The 22,672-nt window shown below is 44.9% G+C and overlaps 1 protein-coding gene across 1 annotated transcript; it reads left to right on the forward strand.

Moving 5' to 3' along the window:
* The first annotated feature begins 13,113 nt into the window (after nucleotides 1-13,113).
* Nucleotides 13,114-18,479, forward strand: CCR8 (C-C motif chemokine receptor 8). Its single transcript, XM_047099876.1, has 2 exons — nucleotides 13,114-13,185; nucleotides 17,172-18,479. Exon 2 carries the CDS (start codon nucleotides 17,202-17,204, stop codon nucleotides 18,267-18,269), a length of 1,068 nt encoding a protein of 355 aa, XP_046955832.1. The 5' UTR covers nucleotides 13,114-13,185; nucleotides 17,172-17,201; the 3' UTR covers nucleotides 18,270-18,479.
* The last annotated feature ends 4,193 nt before the right edge of the window (nucleotides 18,480-22,672 follow it).

The following is a 22,672-nucleotide window of genomic DNA, read 5'->3' on the forward strand; positions in this document are numbered from 1 at the left end:
GCTTAACCGACTGAGCCACCCAGGTGCCCCGTGGACATTTGGGCTCTTTACATACCATGGCTATTGTTGATAGTGCTGCTATCAACATGGGGGGTGCATGTGTCCCTTCAAAACAGCACACCTGTATCCCGTAGATAAATGCCTAGTAGTGCAATTGCTGGGTCATAAGGTAGTTCTATTTTTAGTTTTTTGAGGAACCCCCATACTGTATTCCAGAGTGGCTGCATCAGCTTGCATTCCCACCAACAATGCAAAAGAGATCCTCTTTCTCCTCATCCTCGCCAACATCTGTTGTTGCCTGAGTTGTTAATGTTAGCCATTCTCAGGTGTGAGGTGATATCTCATGGTCGTTTTGATTTGTATTTTCCTGATGAGGACTGATGTTGAGCATTTTTTCATGTATCGGTTGGCCATCTGGATGTCTTCTTTGGAGAAGTGTCTGTTCATGTCTTTTGCCCGTTTGTTCACTGGATTACTTGTTTTTTGGGTGTTGAGTTTGATAAGTTCTTCATAGATTTTGGATACTAAGCCTTTATCTGATATGTCGTTTGCAAATATCTTCTGCCATTCCATCAGTTGACTTTTAGTTTTGCTGATTGTTTCCTTCACTGTGCAGAGGCTTTTTATTTTGATGAGGTCCCAGTAGTTCATTTTTGCTTTGTTTCCCTTGCCTCTGGAGACGTGTTGAGTAAGAAGTTGTCATGGCCAAGATCAAAGAGGTTTTTGCCAGCTGAGTTTATTTTTGTGTATACAACCCTACTTTTTAAAAAGCACAGTGCTCTACATTTCTTTTTTTTTTTTAATGTTTATTTTTGAGAGAGACAGAGACAGAATGCGAGTGGGTTAGGGGCCGAGAGAGAGGGAGACACAGAATTGGAAGCAGGCTTCAGGCTCCGAGCTGTCAGCACAGAGCCCGACGCGGGACTCAAACTCACAAACTGTGAGATCATGACCTGAGCCGAAGTCGGGCGCTCAACCAACGGAGCCACCCAGCCGCCCCACACAGTGCTCTATATTTTGCAAAGAGACCCAGAGAAACAATACACACAATTGTTATTGTGATTCAGAAACCCAATGAATCTGTTTCTGAGGGAGGTCCTCCATTACCTTTGCCAATGGTTCGCAACCAAAGATGGTCCTAGTTCTCGAAGGGACATTTGGAAATGTTGATGGTAGTCCCCTTGTCAGAATAGCTGAGGGTCGCGACTAGTATTTAGTGCCCAGAATATTTTCAACATTCTGTGAAATCAGGACTCAGGGATGAATTAGGGCATTTGTGGACATCTCTCAGAACCCGTGGGCAATCTCTTTTTTGAAGAACACTATGAGAACAGCAGAACCTCTTTTTTAGCTGTGGTCATTTTCCTAAAGATGTAAAGTCTCGGGAGACAAAGTCTAATTGGTTTTCCTGGGCTCAACCATGGGTCAAGATTAAAGCTGAGGCACCACATTTGACAGTCTCTTAGTTCCCCAAAGGAAAAGGAGGGTTTTCATACTAAGAGAAGGAAAATGGACAATGAATGGGAATAAAAACGACAATGTCAGCAAACAAAACAGATGTCCACGTTGATTACTGTTAGCCAGACAATTTTGATTGGATCATCTCTAGGTCAGTGTACAGATCAGAATTCTTTCAATTGTAAGAGACAGCAATTCACCTAAAGCCAGTTAAATGTACCAGCCTGGAACTGAAATCCACCGCCACCTTAGCTTGGGTGTATTTGCATCCATTGCACTGGGCACACACCGGCTCCTTTCCCTCTGGAAGCCGGTGACATTTACCTCCAGGAGATTTTCTTGAATTACGTCTTTGATAATTCCTTCTCCTTTGTTTTCTCTGTGCTCTTTGTGGAACTTCCATAACTTGGCTGCCAAACCCTAGGAGTGTCCTTGGATTTTTTTTCTCTCTGTTTTTCCATATGTTGTCTTTCTGCTGCCCTTCATGGGAGACATCCTTAACGTCACTTTCTAAACCTTCTGTTAATCTTTAGAATCTGATGGCATGCTTTTAATGTCCAGAACCCCTTTTGTACTACAAATGTCCTTTCGGTAGCATTCAATTCTTGCTTTGTGGATGTCATATCTTCTTATTTTCTCTGAGGATAGTGACATTTCTATTTTTAAAGTTCTCTTCTCTCCACATAACCTCTATTTCCTCAAAATCTGTGTTTCCTGTCAGTGTGTTTGGTCTTCATCTTTCATTTTGGAGCCCTTTTCCTCTCATGGGTAGTGGTTCTTAGCAGTCTGTCTGTTGGAAACTCTGAGCACTTGGAGGGTTTTGTCAGCTGTGAACTTCATCACCAAGTATTGCCTGTTTGGACTATTAGGTGGGAGGTCCACGGTGCCCATGGTCTTGAGTGTTTTCTTAATGCCCATCAGAGTCTGCTGAGGAACTTTTTCCCACCTCTATCTGGTGAGGGATGCAGGCCAGAGGGCCTTAGCTGGGTGTGCATATGGTCACTCAATCCTCTTTCCAGAGAATGCCAGTCTTCTGCAGGGGTGAGGAAGGGGCAGCCACCTGCTGCACAGAATAAAGAAGGGGTCCTAGGGATGAGGCTGCCTGCTATTTATTTTTTTTTAATGTTTACTTATTTATTTTTGAGAAAGAGAGTGAGTGCACACGTGTTTACTTATTTATTTTTGAGAAAGAGAGTGCATGTGCTCATGTGGGGGGAAGGGGCAGAGAGAGAGGGAGAAAGAGAATCCCAAGCAGGCTTGGAACTGTCAGCACAGAGCCCAATTCAGGGCTTGATCTCTTGAACCGTGAGATCATGACCTGAGCCCAAATCAAGAGTCAGAGGCTTAACTGACTGAAGCACTCAGGCACCCCAAGGCTGCTTCTTAAATAGCTTTCTACCAACTCCCCTCATTTAAACTATCTCCTCATCCCCTTGAAGACACCAGTCTAGAGAACCTGGCCCAGTACATTCCAGAGATCTTTGAAAAGTCTCCAGAGTAAACTAGGCTGCTTCTTGGCCTAGCATTTGTGTTCTGGGGTCTGCCGGTTATCACCTGTCCATCTGCTTTCCTGGCTCTAACTTCTGTTGTTGACTTCTTATTCTTTCCATTATTGTGATGTTATGTCTTACTTTACAAACAAAACAAGGGGCACCTGGGTGGCTGAGTTGGTTGCGCGACTAACTTTTGGTTTTGGCTCAGGTCATGATCCCAGGGTTATGGAATCGAGCCCCAAGTCAGGCTTCAAACTGAGCATGGAGCCTGCTTGAGATTCTCTCTCTCTCTCTTTCTCTCTCTCTCTCTCTCTCTCTCTCTCTCTCTCTCCCTCTTCCTCTCTCTGCCTCTCCCCCGCTCTCTCTCATGAAATGAAATGAAATGGAATGAAATGAAATGAAATGGAATAAAATGAAATAATAAAATAAAATAAAATGAAATAAAGTAAAATAAAATACTACAGTAGTTCAGAGTGTTTCCAGGGGGAGCAAAAGTAGGCCTTTATGTTCTGTCTGCCATATTACCTGAAGTTCCTATGCTCCCTCTAGCTTCAGGGACTTTAAAAATACTATTCCTGGGGCATGTGGGTGGCTCAGGTGGTTGGGTATGTGACTCTTGATTTCAGCTTAGGTCATTATCTAGTGGTTCATGGGATCGAGCCCCCCATGGGGCTCTATGCTGACAGCCAGGAGCCTGCTTGGGGTTCTCTCTCCCTCTCCCTCTGCCCCTTGCCCACTCCACTTTCCATCTCTCTCTCAAAATAAAATAAATAAGCATTAAAAAAATTTAAAAAATCAATAAAAACACTATTCCTATTGGGGTTCCTGAGTGGCTCAGTCGGTTAAGCATCTGACCCTTGATTTCAGCTCAGGTCATGATCTCATGGTTTGTGAGATTGAGCCCCATGTCAAGTCTGCACTGACAGCATAGAGTCTGCTTGGGATTCTCTCTGTCTTTCTCTCTCTTTCTTTCTCTCTCTGTCTCCCTCTGACCCTCCCCTATTCACATGGTCTCTCTCTCTCTCTCTCTCAAAAAAATAATAATATCCCTTCTGTCGTCCACCCTTCACCTTGTGAACAGCTGCTCAGCAGTTGGCTTTGCACCAATACAAACTGTCAAAGACACCTTTCTGGTCATCTCCACACAGACACACAGACACAGCAGATTGGGCCCGCCTGTTCTAAACATCCTCAGTATGGGTACTGCCCATTCACACTATCACAGATTCAAACACTTGTATAACTAGCTTTTTGCCTATCACCCTACAGGACAGAAGCCCTGGTTATGTCATCCCCCGGTGTATCCTTACAACCCAGCACAGAGACTCTCACGTAGTAAGCACTTGATAAATATTCATAGGATTAATGAAAAAAAAATGAACACATGAATGGACTCACTACTTCCAGAACCCACGAACCGCGAGATCATGACCTGAGCCGAAGTTGGCCGCTTAACCGACTGAGCCACCTGGGCGCTCCAATAAATAAACATTTTTTAAAAAGGATACAATTCTTTGCTAATTGAAGCTTCCAAACATAAATTTTCTTTATAGTGTCAATTCATCACAGATTTATGTCTGTCTAAAACGTATAACAACTGCAACTTCTTAACTCAACATGTCTCCGGAGGCAAGGGAAACAAAAGCAAAAATGAACTACTGGGACCTCATCAAAATAAAAAGCTTCTGCACAGCAAAGGAAACAATCAGCAAAACTAAAAGGCAACCGACAGAATGGGAGAAGATATTTGCAAATGACATATCAGATAAAGGCTTAGTATCCAAAATCTATAAAGAACTTATCAAACTCAACACCCAAAAAACAAATAATCCAGTGAAGAAATGGGCAAAAGACATGAACAGACACTTCTCCAAAGAAGACATCCAGATGGCCAACCGACACATGAAAAAATGCTCAACATCACTCCTCATCAGGGAAATACAAATCAAAACCACCAACTCAGGCAACAACAGATGTTTGTGAGGATGTGGAGAAAGAGGATGTCTTTTGCACTGCTGGTGGGAATGCAAACTGGTGGAGCCAGTCTGGAAAACAGTATGGGGGTTCTTCAAAAAACTAAAAATAGAACTACCCTATGACCCAGCAATTGCACTACTAGATATTTATCCAAGGGATACAAGTGTGCTGTTTCGAAGGGGCACATGCACCCCATGTTGATAGCAGCACTATCGACAGTAGCCAAAGTATGGCAAGAGCCCAAATGTCCATCAATGGATGAATGGATAAAGAAGATGTGGTATATATACATACAATGGAGTATTACTTGGCAATCAAAAAGAATGAAATCTTGCAACTATGTGGATGGAACTGGAGGGTATTATGCTAAACAAAATTAGTGAGTCAGAGAAAGACAAATATCATATGACTTCACTCATATGAGGATTTTAAGAGACAAAACAGATGAACATAAGGAAAGGGAAGCAAAAATAATATAAAAACAGAGAGGGGGACAAAACAGAAGAGACTCTTCAATATGGAGAACAAACAGAGGGTTCCTGGAGGGGGTGTGGAAGGGGGGATGGGCTGAATGGGTAAGGGGCATTGAGGAATCTACTCCTGAAATCATTGTTGTACTATATGCTAACTGTTTTGGATATAAATTTAAAAAAATTAAATTAAAAAAATAATAATAAATAAAAAATAAATTCTATCAATCAATCAAAAATAAATAAAATGCATAAAAACTGCATAACTTGGTCATTTGTTGGTGGGGAGGGGTCTCAATTTCATTATTGAGCCTGTATGTTCACATAATTAAACCTTGTTTTTTTCTCCTGTTAATTTGTCTCATGTCAATTTAATTTTTAGACTAGCTATAAGAATTTTAAAGGTAGAGAAAAATTTTTCTCCCCAACAAAGTCCATTCCCAAAGTCACAGAAGGCTCTATTATAGTATATCCCATCAAAGCATATGACATGGTTGGACAGGTCCCCTGTCCATTAAGGTCCCCTAAGTTGTAAAAAACTAGACCCAAACTCACTATGTAAAGCAGGAGTGCTCATATCCCGTAAGTCGGTGGTGCAGGGGCACCTGGGTGGCTCAGCTGGTTAAGTGTCCAGCTCATGGTTTCAACTCAGGTCATGATCTCTCAGCTTATGAGATCAAGCCCTGGGTCGGGCTCTGCCACTGGTAGTGTGGAGCCTGCTTGGGATTCTCTCTCCTGCTCTCTCTGTCCCTCCCCTGTTTGTACAAGCATGCGCTCTCTCTCTCTCTCTATCCGAAAATAAACAAATATTAAAAAAAAAAGTTGGTTGCACAAGCTCCATCTCAAATGACAAAATATCGAAGTACATGGAAGTGGAAAGTCTTTCACCTTAAACCTATAAAATTCCTCAACACCCAAACCAGGTTCTCTCCTAAAGAGAACCCTCTGAACTCTGCAATGTTCTTTAGCTGTCAGAGAAGTTGTGTTGAACCAGCTATGGGACTGAGCTAAAGCGATTTCTTTGGAGGGATTGGTGGTGATTCAATATAATGGTGCATCTAAGGAGTCATCCGTGACTAATAAGACATGTAACCCAGTAACCCAGTACTTGGAGACTCAGTACTTCTCCTTCCTAATCTTGCTTATTTATTTACACCATTAACTATAGTGTTTTTTTGTTTCGTGGTTCACATGGTACATTAAGATTCTCCAGAAAAAAACAGAACCAATTGGATGTGTATATACATAGAGAGAGAGATTTCTTTTAAGGAATTGGCCATCATGATTGCGGAACTTGGCAACTCCAGAATCCACAGGGTAGACCAGCAGGCCGGAGACTCAGGGCAGTTGCGATTCAAGTTCAGGTGGTTTGCTGAATTCCCTCTCTGAGGAGGTCAGTCTTTTTTCTATTAAGACCTTCAACTGATTGGATGAGGCCCATCCACGTTATAGACAGTAATCTATTTTGCTCAAAGTCCATGGATTTGATGTTAATTTCATCTAAAAAATACCTTCATAAAAGCATCTAGAATGTTTGACCAAATATCTGGATACTATGACCTAGCTAAGTTGACACATAAAATTAACTATTGTATGTGGTGATTACTGAAACCGCCGAGAGGATTTTTCTAAGTTTTGGAGACTAGATGAAGAAAAAGACAATGGATTTCAATTAAGATCTTCCCCAAAGCTTTGGGAAGTCTATCAACGACAGAAGTGGAAAATATTATTAAAAATACATTTTGAGGGAGCCTGGGTGGCTCAGTCGGTTAAGCGTCCAACTTGGGCTCAGGTCATGATCTCGTGGTTCATGGGATCGAGCCCTGCATCCGGCTCTGTGCTGAGAGTGCAGATCCTGCTTGGGATTCTCTCTTTCTTCTTCTCTCTCTCTGCTCCTTCCTCTCTTGGGCTCTCTCTCTCGCACGTGCGTGCACGCTCTCAAAATAAATAAACTTTAAAAAGTACCTTTTGAAATATGTTTGCCCAGAGGATCTTCCTTCCAGAATGCACTGAGTGTGTCTGTCCAGCAGGAGGTGGACCCAAGAGGCTGTCAGTTCTGGAGGCTGTATGTGACTTGGGGTGTGTAGTTGACTTCTGCTGCCTTCTAGAACGCTGGGGTTCCCCACGTATGGCCGAAGGTGAGAAAACAAAGGTTCTCTTTAGCCATATCATAGTCTCCTGTCTTTAGAGTCAGGGTAGAGGAGTTTGAACAAAGGCCACCCAAAGATATCAAAACCTAATCCCTGGACTTTGCAAATGCCCCCTTATTTAGAAAGGCACTTTGCAGATGTGACTAAGTCAAGGACCTTGAGATAGGAAGGTTATCACAGATTACCCAGGTGATTCTCAATGCGATCACCAGAGCGCTTATAAGGTAGAACCAGAGGGAGACCTCACAGAAGAGAAGGCGGGAAGGCAGAGGCAGAGACTGGAGTGATGTCACCACCAACTCAGGATTGCTGAGTGGCCACCAGATGCTGCACGGAGGGAAGCAAGGACTCACCCTTCACAGCCCCGGAGAGCTCAGTTCTACTGGATTTCGGTCATCTGGACTCCCAACTGTAAGAGAACAAATTTCAGTTGCTTTAAGCCGCCGGGTTGGTGGTAATTTGTTCGACAGCTGCCTTAGAAAGCTGCTACGCTGGCTGAGGGCAGACAGGTGCCCAGCCCTACGGGGCTCACGCCAGCCCCACGCGGACAGCCCCGGAGCCGCGGTGAGGGGCTCGTCCTTCAGGCCTGGCTGGGCAAGGACCCTTCAACAACTTCTCCAATTCTTCAGCCGACCCCAAGCCCTCATCTTGTCTCACACTCCGTTCAGTGATTTACGGAGAAATCGCCATGCACCAGGCACCATGTCAAAGACAGAGGAGCAGTGGACCAAAGCATCTCAAGGAAGTCACCGCAATCGGCCCCAGAGTCACCTCCACCAACTGGACTTGCCTCTGCCCAAACCGGGTTGCTTGGTAAAACTAGGCATCCACCGAGCGGCCCCGCTTTGTGCGGTTCTGGAAAGGTGGTGGATGGAAACCAGACCGCCCCCCGTGACTCCCCCGGCCCTCGGCTCAGTCACCACCTACAAAGCACTCCCTCTGGGCCAGGTGCCGTGCTGTCATTCTGGGCCGACCTGGAACCCGGGCGTGGGGAAATTCCACCTCAGTCCCTCAGGCCCGCTTGGCCTGCCCGGGGTAGGCTGCCCACGGCTCCTTCCCCCCACTGGGGGCGAAACAGGTATCGTAGTTTTTGCCATTGTGATGTGAGTCAGCAGTACCTGGGGGCCCTGAGTGTCACCACTTGGTGAACCATTGATCTTTGCTTATCAGGTACAAAACTCACATAAAGTATCCGGGGTTTTCCCCAGACTGCGTCAAAGCATGAATGACATTGGTAAGGGGGGTTACCCAGGTCCCAACACGGGCACCAGCAGGTGTTTCTAAGAGATGAAATATGGGAGGCAAAAAGACTGGATTCGGGGATCGTGAAGCAAGCTAGAGGAATGCGCGGGCGTTTGAAAATTGCAGCTACATCGAAGTGTAACAGCGACATGGATGTCACCTGTCCTGGGAACGCTTACCTTCCTCCTCGCTGTTTGGGAGAGGAACTCCCACATACCTCCGGGAGGGGGCGGGGCTGTAAGGAGAACAGCTCTGGTCCCTCTTCACCCCTCCCTCACTGCTCCCTGGAGCTGTGCCCCATCTCTCTGCTGCCTCCTCGGGGTGGTCTACACTCCACAGCGAAGGTCCTTGTGGCCGAAGCGGGTCTGTTTTCGGCAGACCCAGTTAGGTCTTCGTGTCTCCTGGTGAGGCAAGATACGATCCCCCATGCGAGTGGCCCTCCTGGTGTGAGCTCAACCAGGGGAAATAAACACTGTTCATCACTTCCCAGTTCTGTGCCCGAAATGCCTCTTGCCATCACTGCGCGGAAGAAAGCGCAAAGGATCAAGTTTGCAACACGGGGTATTTTTTCCACCTGACATTGTACTCTTCCAACGACTGAATATTTGGGCACGTACCACAGTAGAATGAAGCCATCTAGTTTCTTTTCTCTTTTTTTAAGTTTATTGATTTATTTTGAGAGAGAGACGGAGAGAGAAAGAGAGCCGAGGGGGGCGGGGCAGAGAGAGAGGGAGACACAGAATCCCAAGCAGGCTCTGTGCAGTCGGCACAGAGCCCTAGGCGGGGTTTGAACTCACAAACCGTGAGATCACCACCTGATCAAGAGTTGGGCATTTAACCAACTGAACCACCCAAGCGCCCCTAATCTCCTTCCTTCCTTCCTTCCTTCCTTCCTTCCTTCCTTCCTTCCTTCTTTCCTTCCCTCCAAGTTGTTCCTACTATAAGTTATATCATACTGTACCTTTGTAGATAGCTTACTTTCCCTCCTGCATTTCAGATTACTACCTTAAGTTGATTTCCAAAAGGTGGCCCCAAGGTTCTCGCAGACACTTTATATTTTTTTCTCAGGCTCCTTTCAGCTGAGCTCCTGTGCCCTTTTGCACAGATGCTGTATTGCAGGGTGGAGGCAGCGAGCGGAGACTTTCCTGGTCTCCTTGGTGGTTTTCCTGTCACCCTCTGTTCTTAGCATGTTCTCTGACTTCCTTAACGCACATTTGTGCAAAGTGTCTCCCAAGTTACCGTGTCCAACAGAATGGCGGAAACCCCTGTTTGCCTCCACTCCATATTTGGGGTGAAAATATGGGAGGAGGGGTAAATTCAAGAGTGAGGATTAGAGGACGACCTGTGCTCTGCTCCACCTTCCTGCTGGTACCTCACTTTCTTCCTCACAAGCTTCCAGAAGGAAACTATCATCCTCATTCTACACACAAAGAATGTGTCCAGCCACAATGGGCTTCTCTGCCTCCTAATCTGGCAAGACTGCTTGTATCGGTTAGTTTTTTTTACACAACAATGCTGTGTAACAAACAATGGTGGGGGGAGGTCTCAGGTATTAATGACAAAACGTTTATTGCTCATACATCTGTGGTGGTCAGCGAGGCAGCCCCGTTGATCTTGGATTGGCTCACTTCCACACTGGGCTCATGGAGTTGGCTGACGGATCTGGGTTGGTCTTGACTAGGATGCGTGAAGTAACTTGATTCTCCTCCAGCTGATGAGCTGGGGCATATTTTCATGGTAATAGAGAGTTACAAGAATGAGCATGTGCCTTCAGGTCTCTGCTTGCCCCATAAAACACTGGGACCACGAATGTGAGGAATCTACTGCGTCCTTGCATGGATTGTAGGTGGGGAGTGTCTAGAACTTCTATAGCTCCCTCCCAACATCTGGGGACCTGTTCACTCCCTTGGGCCAGGGGAAATTGCTTGAAGGTGAGCCTCAAAAGGCTTGCTGTTTGAAAGAGTTTACTTTGAAAGCCTAAAGCTCAGTTTTGACCCAGCAACACAGGCCAGAACCCAAGGGCTCTGACATTTGCCACTTTCAAGATGATGAAATTAAAGGTTCAGGCTTTGTAATCCCTTGGACCTGAATTTCAAGACTAGCCTTCCGTTAACTACTTGGGTGACCACTGCTACATCGCCTCAGTTCTCTGAGCTTCAGTTTCCTCAAACCGAGGAATAACTGAGAGAATAACTCTTGTGCATAATCTTTATGAGACCTAATGAGGATGAAATGTGCAAAGGAACTGGCACATAAATGGCACTCAATAACCAGAGCTATTGAATCAGTATCTACACTTTTAGTTGTGCCAGAAACCCCCCTGGAAACTAGCCGATGCGTAAAAGGGTGGTGCTGGGGGTGTGTGTGTGTGGACACTAATGAATCACACAACTGTCATTCCAGGAGCACAAACAATTTCATCAGAATTATGTATTTTCTCTGTTTCTTGGTTCTAATTTCCCCTGCTCGGTTTCATCCTTCAAAGATGTTCTTGTTTCCACACGGGGCTCAAGATGTGAGAGTCTGTAAATAAATCATGACTGTGGATGGGAAAGTGAAACATCCTCCTTGACCAGACCTGAGTCAAGGAGCCATCCGTCCTTGTACTGGTGTGTGTACATGTGTGTGTGCGTTGCATCGGTGGGCTTGGCGGCCCAACCGGGAATGCACGGAATGGGAGTTAGACGGATGTCCCTTGATCTAAAGATTCGTCTAAAGAAAGGATGTTGACAGACATAAGCAACATGGCCATCACATTATTACTCTGCTCACCGTAGGATGAAAAGAGGGAACACTCAATAATGATCATATTTTCAACGTACAGCATGGAAGCAATGGAATGACTCTCAGAAATTGTCTCTGCTACCACTGAAATTCCAATATATATGCATATACACGCACGTACCTACCACACTTGTGCAGGCTATATGCTGTGAAGGAAAGCAGGTGCAGGTAGAAATTATACAACTTCAAGAGAATGATAAAATTGCCATCTCATTTTATTTATTTATTTATTTATTTATTTATTTATTTATTTATTCAGTTTTTAGGGAGCGAGCAAGAGCCAGAAGGGAAGGGGCAGAACCCTTGACCCTAAGATCAAGGTCGCGTGCTCTACTGACTGACGGCCAAGTGCTCATCTTCGTCTTCTTATAGGAACACCAGTCTTACCAGATCAGAGGCCCATCCTTGTGACCTAATTTGACTTTAATTGCATCTCTAAAGGCAAATCCTATCACGCTGGGGGTGAGGGCATCGGCACTTGAATTTGGGGGGGACATAATTCAGTCCATAATACCACCTGCCCACCCTGCACGCTTTCTTCTATTATTCACATCTTGCATTAGGATTGGTACATTTGTTATAACTGATTATGTCAGCATCGATAGATTGTTATCACCCGAAGTCCATGGTTTATGTCAGGGCTCACTCTGAGTTGTACTGTCTCTGGTTTTTGACAAATGCATAAAGACATGTATCCACCACTACAGTTTCATAGAAAATAGTTTCACCCCCCTAAAAATGTCCTGCGCTTCACCTTTTTGCCCCCCTCCCCGGGAGCCCCTGAAAACTGCCTATCTTTTTTTACGGTCTCTACAGTTTTGCCTTCGCCAGAATGTCACCTAGTCGGAATCATTTCAGATGTAGCCTTTTCACATGAGTTTCTTTCACGTAGCAATATATGCATGAGGTGTCTTTGTGTGTGTGTGGCCTGATAGTTCTTTTTTTTTTTTTTTAATCACGGAATAATATTCCATCGTGCACATTACCACAGCTTTTATCCATTCCTCGATTGAAGGACATCTTGGTGGCTTCCAACTTTTGGCAGTTATGAAATAAAGCTGCTATAAATTCATATGCTCAGGTTCTGGGGGGGAGGATATGTTTTCAGCTCATGTGGGTAAATACCCAGGAACCCGATTACTGGATGATATGATAAACCTATTCTAGCTTCATGAAAAATTGCCAACCTTCTAAAAAGTTGTCGAACCATCTTCCCACGTGGCAGGACCGTTTTGCATTCCCCCCAGCAATAAATGAGAATTCCTCCGCATCTTCTCTAGCATTTGGTGTTGTCAGTGTTTGGGATTTTAGCCATTCTAATAATTACGGAGGGCTACCTCACTGCTGTTCTAATTTCCCATTCCCTAATGACATAAGGTGTTGAGCATATTTTCATATGCTAATCTGTCAGCTCTTATGTGTCCTTGGGTGAGATCTTTTTAAGTCACTGTTGGGATGGTAGGTCCACCCCTATTCTGCCACTCGCCACAGATAGATAAGACACCTTCCTCTAGAGGAGCTCTTGTTCACTGAGCTGCACACACACGAGGCAGGTTCTGCAAAGAAGGAAATAGCAGCACTGAAGTCTCCAGAACAAAGGCTCAAATTAAGGTATGTATTAATAAACATCCCCGGGGAAGAAGGATATTAGGCAAGGACTCTTTTATGTCCTTGGGAGAAAAGCAAAGGGAGGGCCAAGCTTTCAGAAGCTGGGCACGGGAGGTGAGTCGTTTTTTCATCGTTGCATGTCCTGAGTCCGCAAACCTGCAGATGTCTTAGCGGCTGCCCCTGGCTCTGACTGAGGGAAGCAAGCCATGCCATTTTCTCTGCAGGGCAGTAGGAGGGAGTCAAAAGAGTGGGAAGGTAGATAAGAAAATACCTCTCACCACCAGGCATCTGGGAGGAGGCTGTAATTTTGCTGGCTACAAGGCTTGTGTCAGACAACCATCACTCGGGTACAAAATAGTCTAGAACTTGGAAGTCAGGTGGCCTGAACTCTAAAAGACTGGAGTGTTTTTACTCTCCCCACAAAATAGATATGGAAGAGATGAAGGGTTTGGAGGAGATGCATTTTTGAGGCCTGGCTCTATGGTCTTCCTCTCTGTGACGTTAGTCAATGGACTGACGCTCTCTGAGATTCAGGTACAACCCGAACTCCAGAAACAGAAAGGAGGTCTGAGTGCCTGTTTCACAGGGATTCAAGAGAAATAAATGAAGTCATGCGTCTGAAACGCCTGGCCCCCTGTGATAAACGGTGGACATTCTTAAAACTTCGCTTGGATTTTACCGATGAGAGAGCGTGGGGGAAGTGTGGATTGGGGGGTCAGCAGGAAGGACCTGGGGAAGGAATGAGTTGAGGCCCCCTCTTACTCTAGGATATTCAGAGAGCAGAACAGAAGGATGGCAAACTGAAAAAATATTTTTTTTTTTTAAATAACTGCAAGACAAGTAGGAAGGAAGATGTAGGAGGAGAGACTGTTACTTTGAGAGATACTAGCCACAACAAAAAAGGCCCACCCTCATACTTCAGAAAGTATTTTTTAAATTTATTTGGGGGTACATACTTAAATGAAATTAATGTCTTTAAAAATGGCTACCTTGGTTAGCATTTCAAATTACAGAAAGGTGGCCTAGTGGACAGGGGGATCTGAATGTTCCGCAGCCAAACACCTTGGAAAGATAATGTCTAAATTGAGAGTTCCTTGAATGTATCTATCAGGCTGAGAATTATCATGTTTTCATTGTTGGGTCTTCCCTCGCATAAACAGAGCATACGTTTCCCTTTTAATCATGTCTTCTTTGTTACCCTTCAACAAAATTTTACAATATTTTACATAACTGAATTGCAGTTTTTATCACATTTATTCTTAGAAATATTAGTAATTTCTGTGGCCGGTATGGTTTCGATGATCTTTTTCTGTTGAACTTTTAAAATAGTTACGTATGGTGCTTATAAAAGCAGTAAACAGAAGGAACTGAACTTTTTAGAATAGCATGGCTACTTTTCTAGAAAAACAGAGCTGGGAGAAGAAAAGCAAGATAGGTAATGAGAGACAGGACACCATTTGTGTAAGTCAACAGGGAGCACAAAACAATATTATATATTATTTATGGGTGCATTTAAGTCTGTAAAAGTACAGGGGGAAACTATTCAGAATGAACCACACCATACTGGTTTCAGTAATTGCCCCCAGGGTGTGGAGATTTGTTGTGCAGTTAAAGGGAGCTTTAGTTTCATCTCTATTGCATTAGGCAGGCAGCCTGGAAGGAAGGGAGGGAGGAAGGAAGGAAGGAAGGAAGGAAGGAAAGAAGGAAGGAAGGAAGGAAGGAAGGAAGGAAGGAAAGAAGGAAGGAAAGAAGGAAGGAAGGAAGGAAAGAAGGAAGGAACGAAGGAATGAAGGAAAGAAGGAAGGAAGGAAGGAAAGAAGGAAGGAATGAAGGAAGGAAGGAAGGAAAGAAGGAAGGAAGGAAGGAAGGAAAGAAGGAAGGAAGGAAGGAAAGAAGGAAGGAAGGAAGGAAGGAAAGAAGGAAGGAAAGAAAGAAGGAAAGAAGGAAGGAAGGAAGGAAGGAAAGAAGGAAGGAAGGAAGGAAGGAAAGAAGGAAGGAAGGAAGGAAAGAAGGAAGGAAGGAAGGAAAGAAGGAAGGAAGGAGAAAGAAAAAAAAAAAAGAACCAAAAGGAAACCTGACAATATGTTAGCAATTGCTCATTCTGGGTGGCGGCACGATAGGTACTTAAATTGTCTTCATAAAATTTGGCATTTCTGAGCCCAGCTAATCCCCACCCCCGTATTGGTCAGCTGAGGCAGTTTTCAATTTTTAAAACATGTTAATAGACCTTATTTTTTAGAGAAGCTTTACGTTTACAGAAAATTTAGACAGAAAATATTGACAGCTCCCAAGTCGTTTTGGCCTGCCGTAACAATACAGCACAGTCTGGGGTGGCTCGAATGGCAGAAATTTATTTCCTCACTGTTCTGGAGGACCGAAGTCTAAGGTCAAGGTGCTGACATATTGAGTTCCTGGTAAAAGCCCCTTCCTGGCTTGCAAACAGCCAACCTTCTGTGTGTCCTCATGTATGACCTTTTCCCTGGGCATGAACTGAAGAAGAGAGAGGTCTTTCTTCCTCTTCTTATAAGGTCACCAGTGCAAACAGATCAGGACCTGACCCTTACAACATCATTTAACCTTACTTACCTCCTGAAGCCCTGTCTCCAAATATCATCACAGAGGGAATTAGGGCTTCGACATATGGGCTTACGAGTCAGCCCTTAACACCCTGCCCTCTGGCTTCCCAAAATTCATGTCCTTCTCACGCGCAGAATACAGTCACTCCACTCCAACAGCTCCCAAAGCCTTACCCCATTCCAGCCTCATTTCTAGATCCAGAGTCTTACCTTGATATCATCCAGATGAGGTATGGGAGCGACGTGGGGTGTGATTCATCCTGGGACAAAATTCCTGTCCCGCTGTGAACCTATGAAACCAGACAAGTTATGCGCTTCTAAAAGGCAGCGGTGGGACAGGCCTAGGAGAGACGGTCCCATTCCGCAGGGAACAAATCAGAAAGAAGAGCGAGACGGTGGGTCCCAGGCAAGCCCAAAAGTTGTAAGGCTCAAGAATAATCTCCTTTGGGCGCTCTGCCCTCCCCGCCCACCAGGTGGCAGCGTCATCTCAGGGCCCCAGGCTGTGGCCTCACCCCCCCCCCCCCCATGGCACTGGGCGGGATTGGCCTCCAAACAGCCCTGGCCCTCCATCGGGGCAGGTGGCCTGGTGACTTCTCCATCTTCAGGGACGTCCCTCCCTTTCCTTGAAGGATAAAATGTACTCGCAGGCACATGGCTCTCTTGTCCTATCTCGTAGAATCTTAGAAGCCCAAGGGGGTTAGTTTTCTTTTGCTCTGTCTCTGCAGCTTTTGTCCAAACTAGCAGGGTCTCTACCCCTGGCTGCTGGTGAAACGGCTGGTTGACTCCGCGGGTGATCTCTGTGTGGGGTGATTGCCCAGCCACACCTGAGGCGTGCTCTCCAGAAACAATTCCTCGTTTTTGCCCTATGGACGGGCTGAGAGTTTTCCAAATCTTCAGACTCTCATTCCTCTTTAACGACTCCTTCAGCTCACCTCTCTCCAAAGATGACATTGGTGGTGTCTTGGCCAGTTCGGGGCTATTATAACAGGAAACCATAGAGGGGTGGTTTATAAACAACAGGAATTTGTTTCTCACCGTTCTAGAGGCTGGGAAACGCAAACTCAGGTGAGAACCCTCTTCCAGGCTGCGGACAGCCAACTCCTCCTTGTATCTCATGGCCGAGAGCAGAGAGAAGCAAGCGGGCTCGTGATTCTTAGAAGGGCATTCATGCCATTCACCAGGGCTCTACCCTCACGACCTCATTTAATCCAGTTACTTCCCAGAGAACCCACTGCTTAATACCATCACAAGGTGGGGTAGGGCTTCAACATATGCATTTGGGGAGGACACAAATGTTCAGTCCGTAACAGGACTTTGGGGCTTCAACATATGAATGGGGCAGGGGTAGGGATGGTTACAATTCAGACTGTATTTTTTAAATAAAAATATTTCTAAGGAACGAATCTCTCTTAGGTGCCTCTTTGACCTGGTCCTCCCGCCTCGATGGATTACACCCTGGAGCCCAACGTGACAACAGTAACTGACGACTACTATCCCGATTTCTCGTCAAGCCCCTGCGACGGGGAACTTATCCAAAGAGATAACAAGTTGTTACTTGCCATCTTCTACTGTGTCTTGTTTGTATTCAGTCTCCTGGGGAACAGCCTGGTCATCCTGGTCCTCGTCGCCTGCAAGAGGCTGAGGAGCATCACAGACATATACCTCTTGAAACTGGCCCTGTCGGACCTGCTTTTTGTCTTCTCCTTCCCCTTCCAGACCCACTATCAGCTGGACCAGTGGGTGTTTGGGACCGCGATGTGCAAGCTGGTCTCCGGTTTTTATTACATCGGCTTCTTCAGCAGCATGTTCTTCGTCACCCTCATGAGCGTGGACAGGTACCTGGCAGTGGTCCACGCCGTGCACGCCATGACAGTGAGGACGGCCAGAATGGGCACAGCCCTGAGTCTGCTCATGTGGCTGATCGCCATCGCGGTCACCAGCCCGCTCCTGGGATTGTACCAAGTGGCCTCCGAAGACGGCGTTCTACAGTGCTACTCGTCTTACGGTCAGCAGACTCTGAAGTGGAAGATCTTCATCCACTTTGAGATCAACGTCTTAGGTCTGCTGGTCCCATTCACCGTCCTTATCTTCTGCTACGTGAGCATCCTGCACCAACTGAGGGGTTGCCAAAACCGCAACAAGGCCAAGGCCATCAAGCTGGTGCTCGTTGTCGTGGTCGCTTCTCTGCTCTTCTGGGTCCCGTTCAACGTGGTCCTCTTCCTCACGTCCCTGTTCAACATGAAGGTCTTGGACGGATGTGTCCTGAGCCAGCGGCTCATTTATGCCACCCACGTCACAGAAACCATCTCCTTCACTCACTGCTGCGTGAACCCTGTGATCTACGCGTTCATGGGCGAGAAGTTCAAGAAACACCTCTCAGAAATATTCCAGAAGAGCCGCGGCCACATCCTCCTCTACGCAGGAAGACAGAGCCCCAGGGAGGGCTGGGACAGGTCCTCCTCCTCTTGCCAGAACCCCCTGCGATCCTCCAGCATAGACTACATTTTGTGAGGGGGGGGGCCGGAAGCAGGCCTCTGCCTTCCTCCCTGCTCTTCCTTTAGGGGACACAAGTGATTTCAAGCTAGAGTCTGAGGCTATGCGAAGGGAGACTCTGAGAACCGGGGTTACGGGGACGTCTGGGCGGCGCAGTAGGTTGAGTGCCTGGCTTCGACTCAGGTCGTGATCTCACGGTTCCTGAGTTCGAGCCCCGCGTCGGGCTCTGTGCCGACAGCTTGGAGCCTGGAGCCTGCTTCGGATTCTGTGTCTCCCTCTCGCTCTGCGCCTCCCCCGCTCACACTCTGTCTCTTTCTCAAAAATAAATAAACATTAAAAAAATTTTTTTTTAAGTATAATGTTAACTTTGGGATTTTTTCCTTAGTTTTTGTTGAGTCTGTCCATTTAAGTTTTATCAAATGCTTTTGATATATATCCATATAAGTTTTATCAAATGCTTTCTCTTATCTATTAAGGTGAACCTATAGTTTTCCTCTATTATTCTAATTTGGTGAACTACATTGTTTGATTTGCTTATCTTAAATCAACCTGCGTTTTACCTGGAAAAAATGACCTCTTGGTCATGATCCTTTTAATAAATCATTGGATTCTCAGGATTTTTGTATCTGTGTTCATAAGAAATATTGCCCTATAATTTTCCTTATAAAATGTCCTGGTCGTGGGGCGCCTGGGTAGCTCGGTTGGTTGAGCCTCCAACTCTTGTTTTCAGCTCAGATCGTTATCTCACAGTTTGTGAGATCGAGCCCTGAGTCGGGCTCTGTGCTGAGTGTGGAGCCTGCTTGGGATTCTCTCTCTCCTTCTCTGGCTACCCCTCCCCTGCCGTGTGCATGCATTCTCTCAAAATAAAATAAAATAAAATAAAATAAAATATCCTGGTCTGATCTACAACAACATGGATGGACCTAGAGGTATTATGCTAAGTGAAATAAGTCAGAGATAGAAAAACAAATACCATGTGATTTCACTCATATGTGGCATTTAAGAAACAGAACAAATGAACAAAGAAAAAAGACACAAACAAACAAACAAACAAAACCAGATTCTTAAATACAGAGAACAAACCGATGGCGGTCAGAGGAGAGGTCGGTGGGTGAGTGGATGGGTGAAAGAAACAGATAAAGAGGATTAAGGGGTAAAAACCTCCAGTTGTGAAATCAACAAGTTCTGGAGATGAAAAGCACAGCCCAGGAAATACAGTCGGTAGCATTGTTTCGTGACAGGTGGTGACTACACTTTTCATGATGAGCACTGAGTAATGTATAGAACTCTTGAATTATTATATGGTACGCTTGAATCTAATATGACACCGTATGTTAATTATGCTTTAATAAAAAAAAAAAAAAAGTCCTGGTCAGATGTGGCCTCCAAAAGATGTGTGGGGAAGTGCTCCTTTTTCCACTACTCTCTGAAAGAGTTTGTGTAAAATATTGGGCATGATGTCCCCCTTCAAGGTTTGCTTGGCGAGGCCCATTCGTGAGATCGTCTGCAATTTCTCTGTAGGAAGATCTCACATGATGCGTTCGGTCTCTTCGGCAGGTAAAGTTTATTCAGATTTTCTGTTTTTGCTTGGTCTCAGTTCTGGAAAGTTTTGCTTTTTAAGGCATTTTCCCAGTTTAAATTGTCAAATTAGCATGTAGTTGTACCTAATATCTTCTTATAGTATTTTTAATACATGAGAATATGAAATAATGTCCTTTTCTTTTTTCATTCCTATTATCGGCAGTTTGTATTTTCCCTCTTTTTTTTTTTTTTCCTGATCAGTCTTATGAGGTTTATCAATTTTATCAATCTTTTCAAAGAGCCAGGTTTTGGCTTTGTTGATCTTCTGGTTTTGTGTTTACACTGATTTCTACTCTTCGCTTTATCTTACCTGCTTTCCTTAGGTTTGATTTCTATTTTATTCCAGCTTTTTGAAATGGAACTTAGATTACTGATTATCAACCTTTGTTCTTTTTTTTTTTTTCTTTTTGCAAGAGAGAGAGAAGAGAGAGCGCAAGTGGGGGAGAGGGGCAGAGGGAGAGAGAGAGAGGCTCTTAAGCAGGCTCCACACCAAGCACGGAGCCCGACTGAGCCAAAATCAAGACTTGGACACTTAACCGACTGGGCCACCCAAGTGCTCCCAACCTTTGTTCAGTTTTGAAAGATACCATTAAAGCTATAAAATTTCCTCTCAGCACCACCTACACTGCATCCCACACATTTTCGTACAACAGATTTTCACTGATTTTCAATTTAAATTATTTTCCACTTTCCACTGTGAATTCCTTTTATTATGAGTTGCTCAGAAATGAATTTAGGGGCTCCTGGGTGGCCCAGTCAGTTGAGCCTCCGACGCCTCATTTTGGCTCGGGTCATGATCTCATGGTTGGTGGGATAGAGCCCCACCCCCCATCAGGCTCCATCCTGTTAGCGAGGAACCTGCTTGGGATTCTCCCTCTCCCTCTCTCTGCCCCTCTCCTACTCCCAAGTGCGCGCTCTCTCTCTCTCTTTCTCAAAATAAGTACACAAACTTTAAAAAATTAATTGAAAATTTCCAAACACACAGGGATTTCTTTATGCTTTAGTTTCTAGTTTGACTCCAGAATACATAGGTGTACATTCGGGTTTTTGAAAATTTTATTATTTTTTTATTTAAAAAACAAATTTTTTTTTAACGTTTGTTTATTTTTGAGACAGGCAGAGACAGAGCATGAACGGGGGAGAATCAGAGAGAGGGAGACACAGAATCCGAAACAGGCTCCAGGCTCTGAGCTGTCAGCACAGAGCCCGACGCGGGGCTTGAACTCACCGACTGCGAGATCAGGACCTGAGCCGAAGTCGGACGCCCAACCGACCGAGCCACCCTGAAAAATTTTTTTAAGTTTATTTATTTTTTTTTTTTTTAAATTTTTTTTTTCAATGTTTATTTATTTTTGAGACAGAGAGACAGAGCATGAACGGGGGAGGGGCAGAGAGAGAGGGAAACACAGAATCGGAAACAGGCTCCAGGCTCTGAGCCATTAGCCCAGAGCCCGACGCGGGGCTCGAACTCGCGGAGCGCGAGATCGTGACCTGGCTGAAGTCGGACGCTTAACCGACTGCGCCACCCAGGCGCCCCCAAGTTTATTTATTTTGAGAGAGAGAGCACGCACAAGAGTGGGAGGGGCAGAGGGAGAGAGAGAGAGAATCCAGGCAGGCTTCCCTGTAGAGGCGGCACAGGGCTGGATCCCACGACTCTGGGGATCAGGACCTAGCCGAAATCAAGAGTCTGACACTCAACCGACTGCGCTGCCAGATGCTTCTTTTCTGAAATTTATTGCAAATTGTTTTGTGACTCAGAACGTGGTTTATTACGTAAATGTGCTACGTACATGTGAAAAGAATGAGTATATTGTGTGGTTGTTGCCTGGAGCTGGTTAATCAGATTGGTCAAGTCTCCATTCGGCTGAGATTTTCTGTTTGCGTGTTCTACGAGTCACTGTGAAAGGTACACTAAAATCTCTAACTGTGATTGCCAGTGTATTTTTCATTTTAATCCTGTTTAGTATTGCTGCATATATCTTGAAGCTATGTTATTCGGTGCACACAAATAGAAGATCTGTATACCTTTCTTAAGTCCTTTTTTTTTTTTTTATTTTTTGTTTTTTATTTTAGAGACAGCACGAGCACGGGAGAGGTGGAGGGGGGCAGAGGAAGAGAGAGCGAGAGCGAGAGAATCTTAAGCAGGGATTGATCCCTTGACCCTGGGATCATGATATGAGCTGAAATCAAGAGTCTGACGCTCAACAGACTTGAGTCACCCAAGTGCCCAGATTTATACATTTTTCTATTGAATTGACTTTTTTTAACCTTTTTAAAAGAGTTTATTTGTTTGTTTGTTTATTTACTTATAATCTCTACACCCAAGGTGGGGCTCTAACTCACAACCCCCAAGATCAAGAATCATGTGCTCCTTCCTACGGAGCCAGCCAGGCGCCCTCTTTTGTCATCATTAAATGTGTCTTTTCCTCCAACAATACTCCTTGACTGAAAGTCTGCGATGCTCAGCATTAATACAGTCATAGCAGCTTTCTTTTAATTACCGTGTGTGTTCTCTTTTCCTTCAAACTATTTGCTTATACTTAGTTTCTCTCTTGTAAACAGAAATTATTTGGGGTTTTGTTTCTTTTCCTCTCTCTACAGACAGGGTTTTAGTACCATGAGGGTGCCTAATACGTATAAAATCTAAAAAATATCCTTCAGATAGAATATTCTGCAATACATATTAAAAGTATACCAAACGTTGATTTCCGATTTCAGAGCAATTTTTTTTTCCTTCTCTTTTCCAAGTTAACAACATAATTTCAATTACAGGTGGCTCATTCGGCAAAATTGACACCCATTATATTGACCATATTGCAAATATATGCCTGGAGGGCAGC

This window comes from Lynx rufus, unplaced genomic scaffold (genome assembly GCF_022079265.1).
Source record: "Lynx rufus isolate CCGP_SWC_20201006 ecotype Redwood Valley unplaced genomic scaffold, mLynRuf1.p SCAF_5, whole genome shotgun sequence".
NCBI lineage: Eukaryota > Metazoa > Chordata > Mammalia > Carnivora > Felidae > Lynx > Lynx rufus.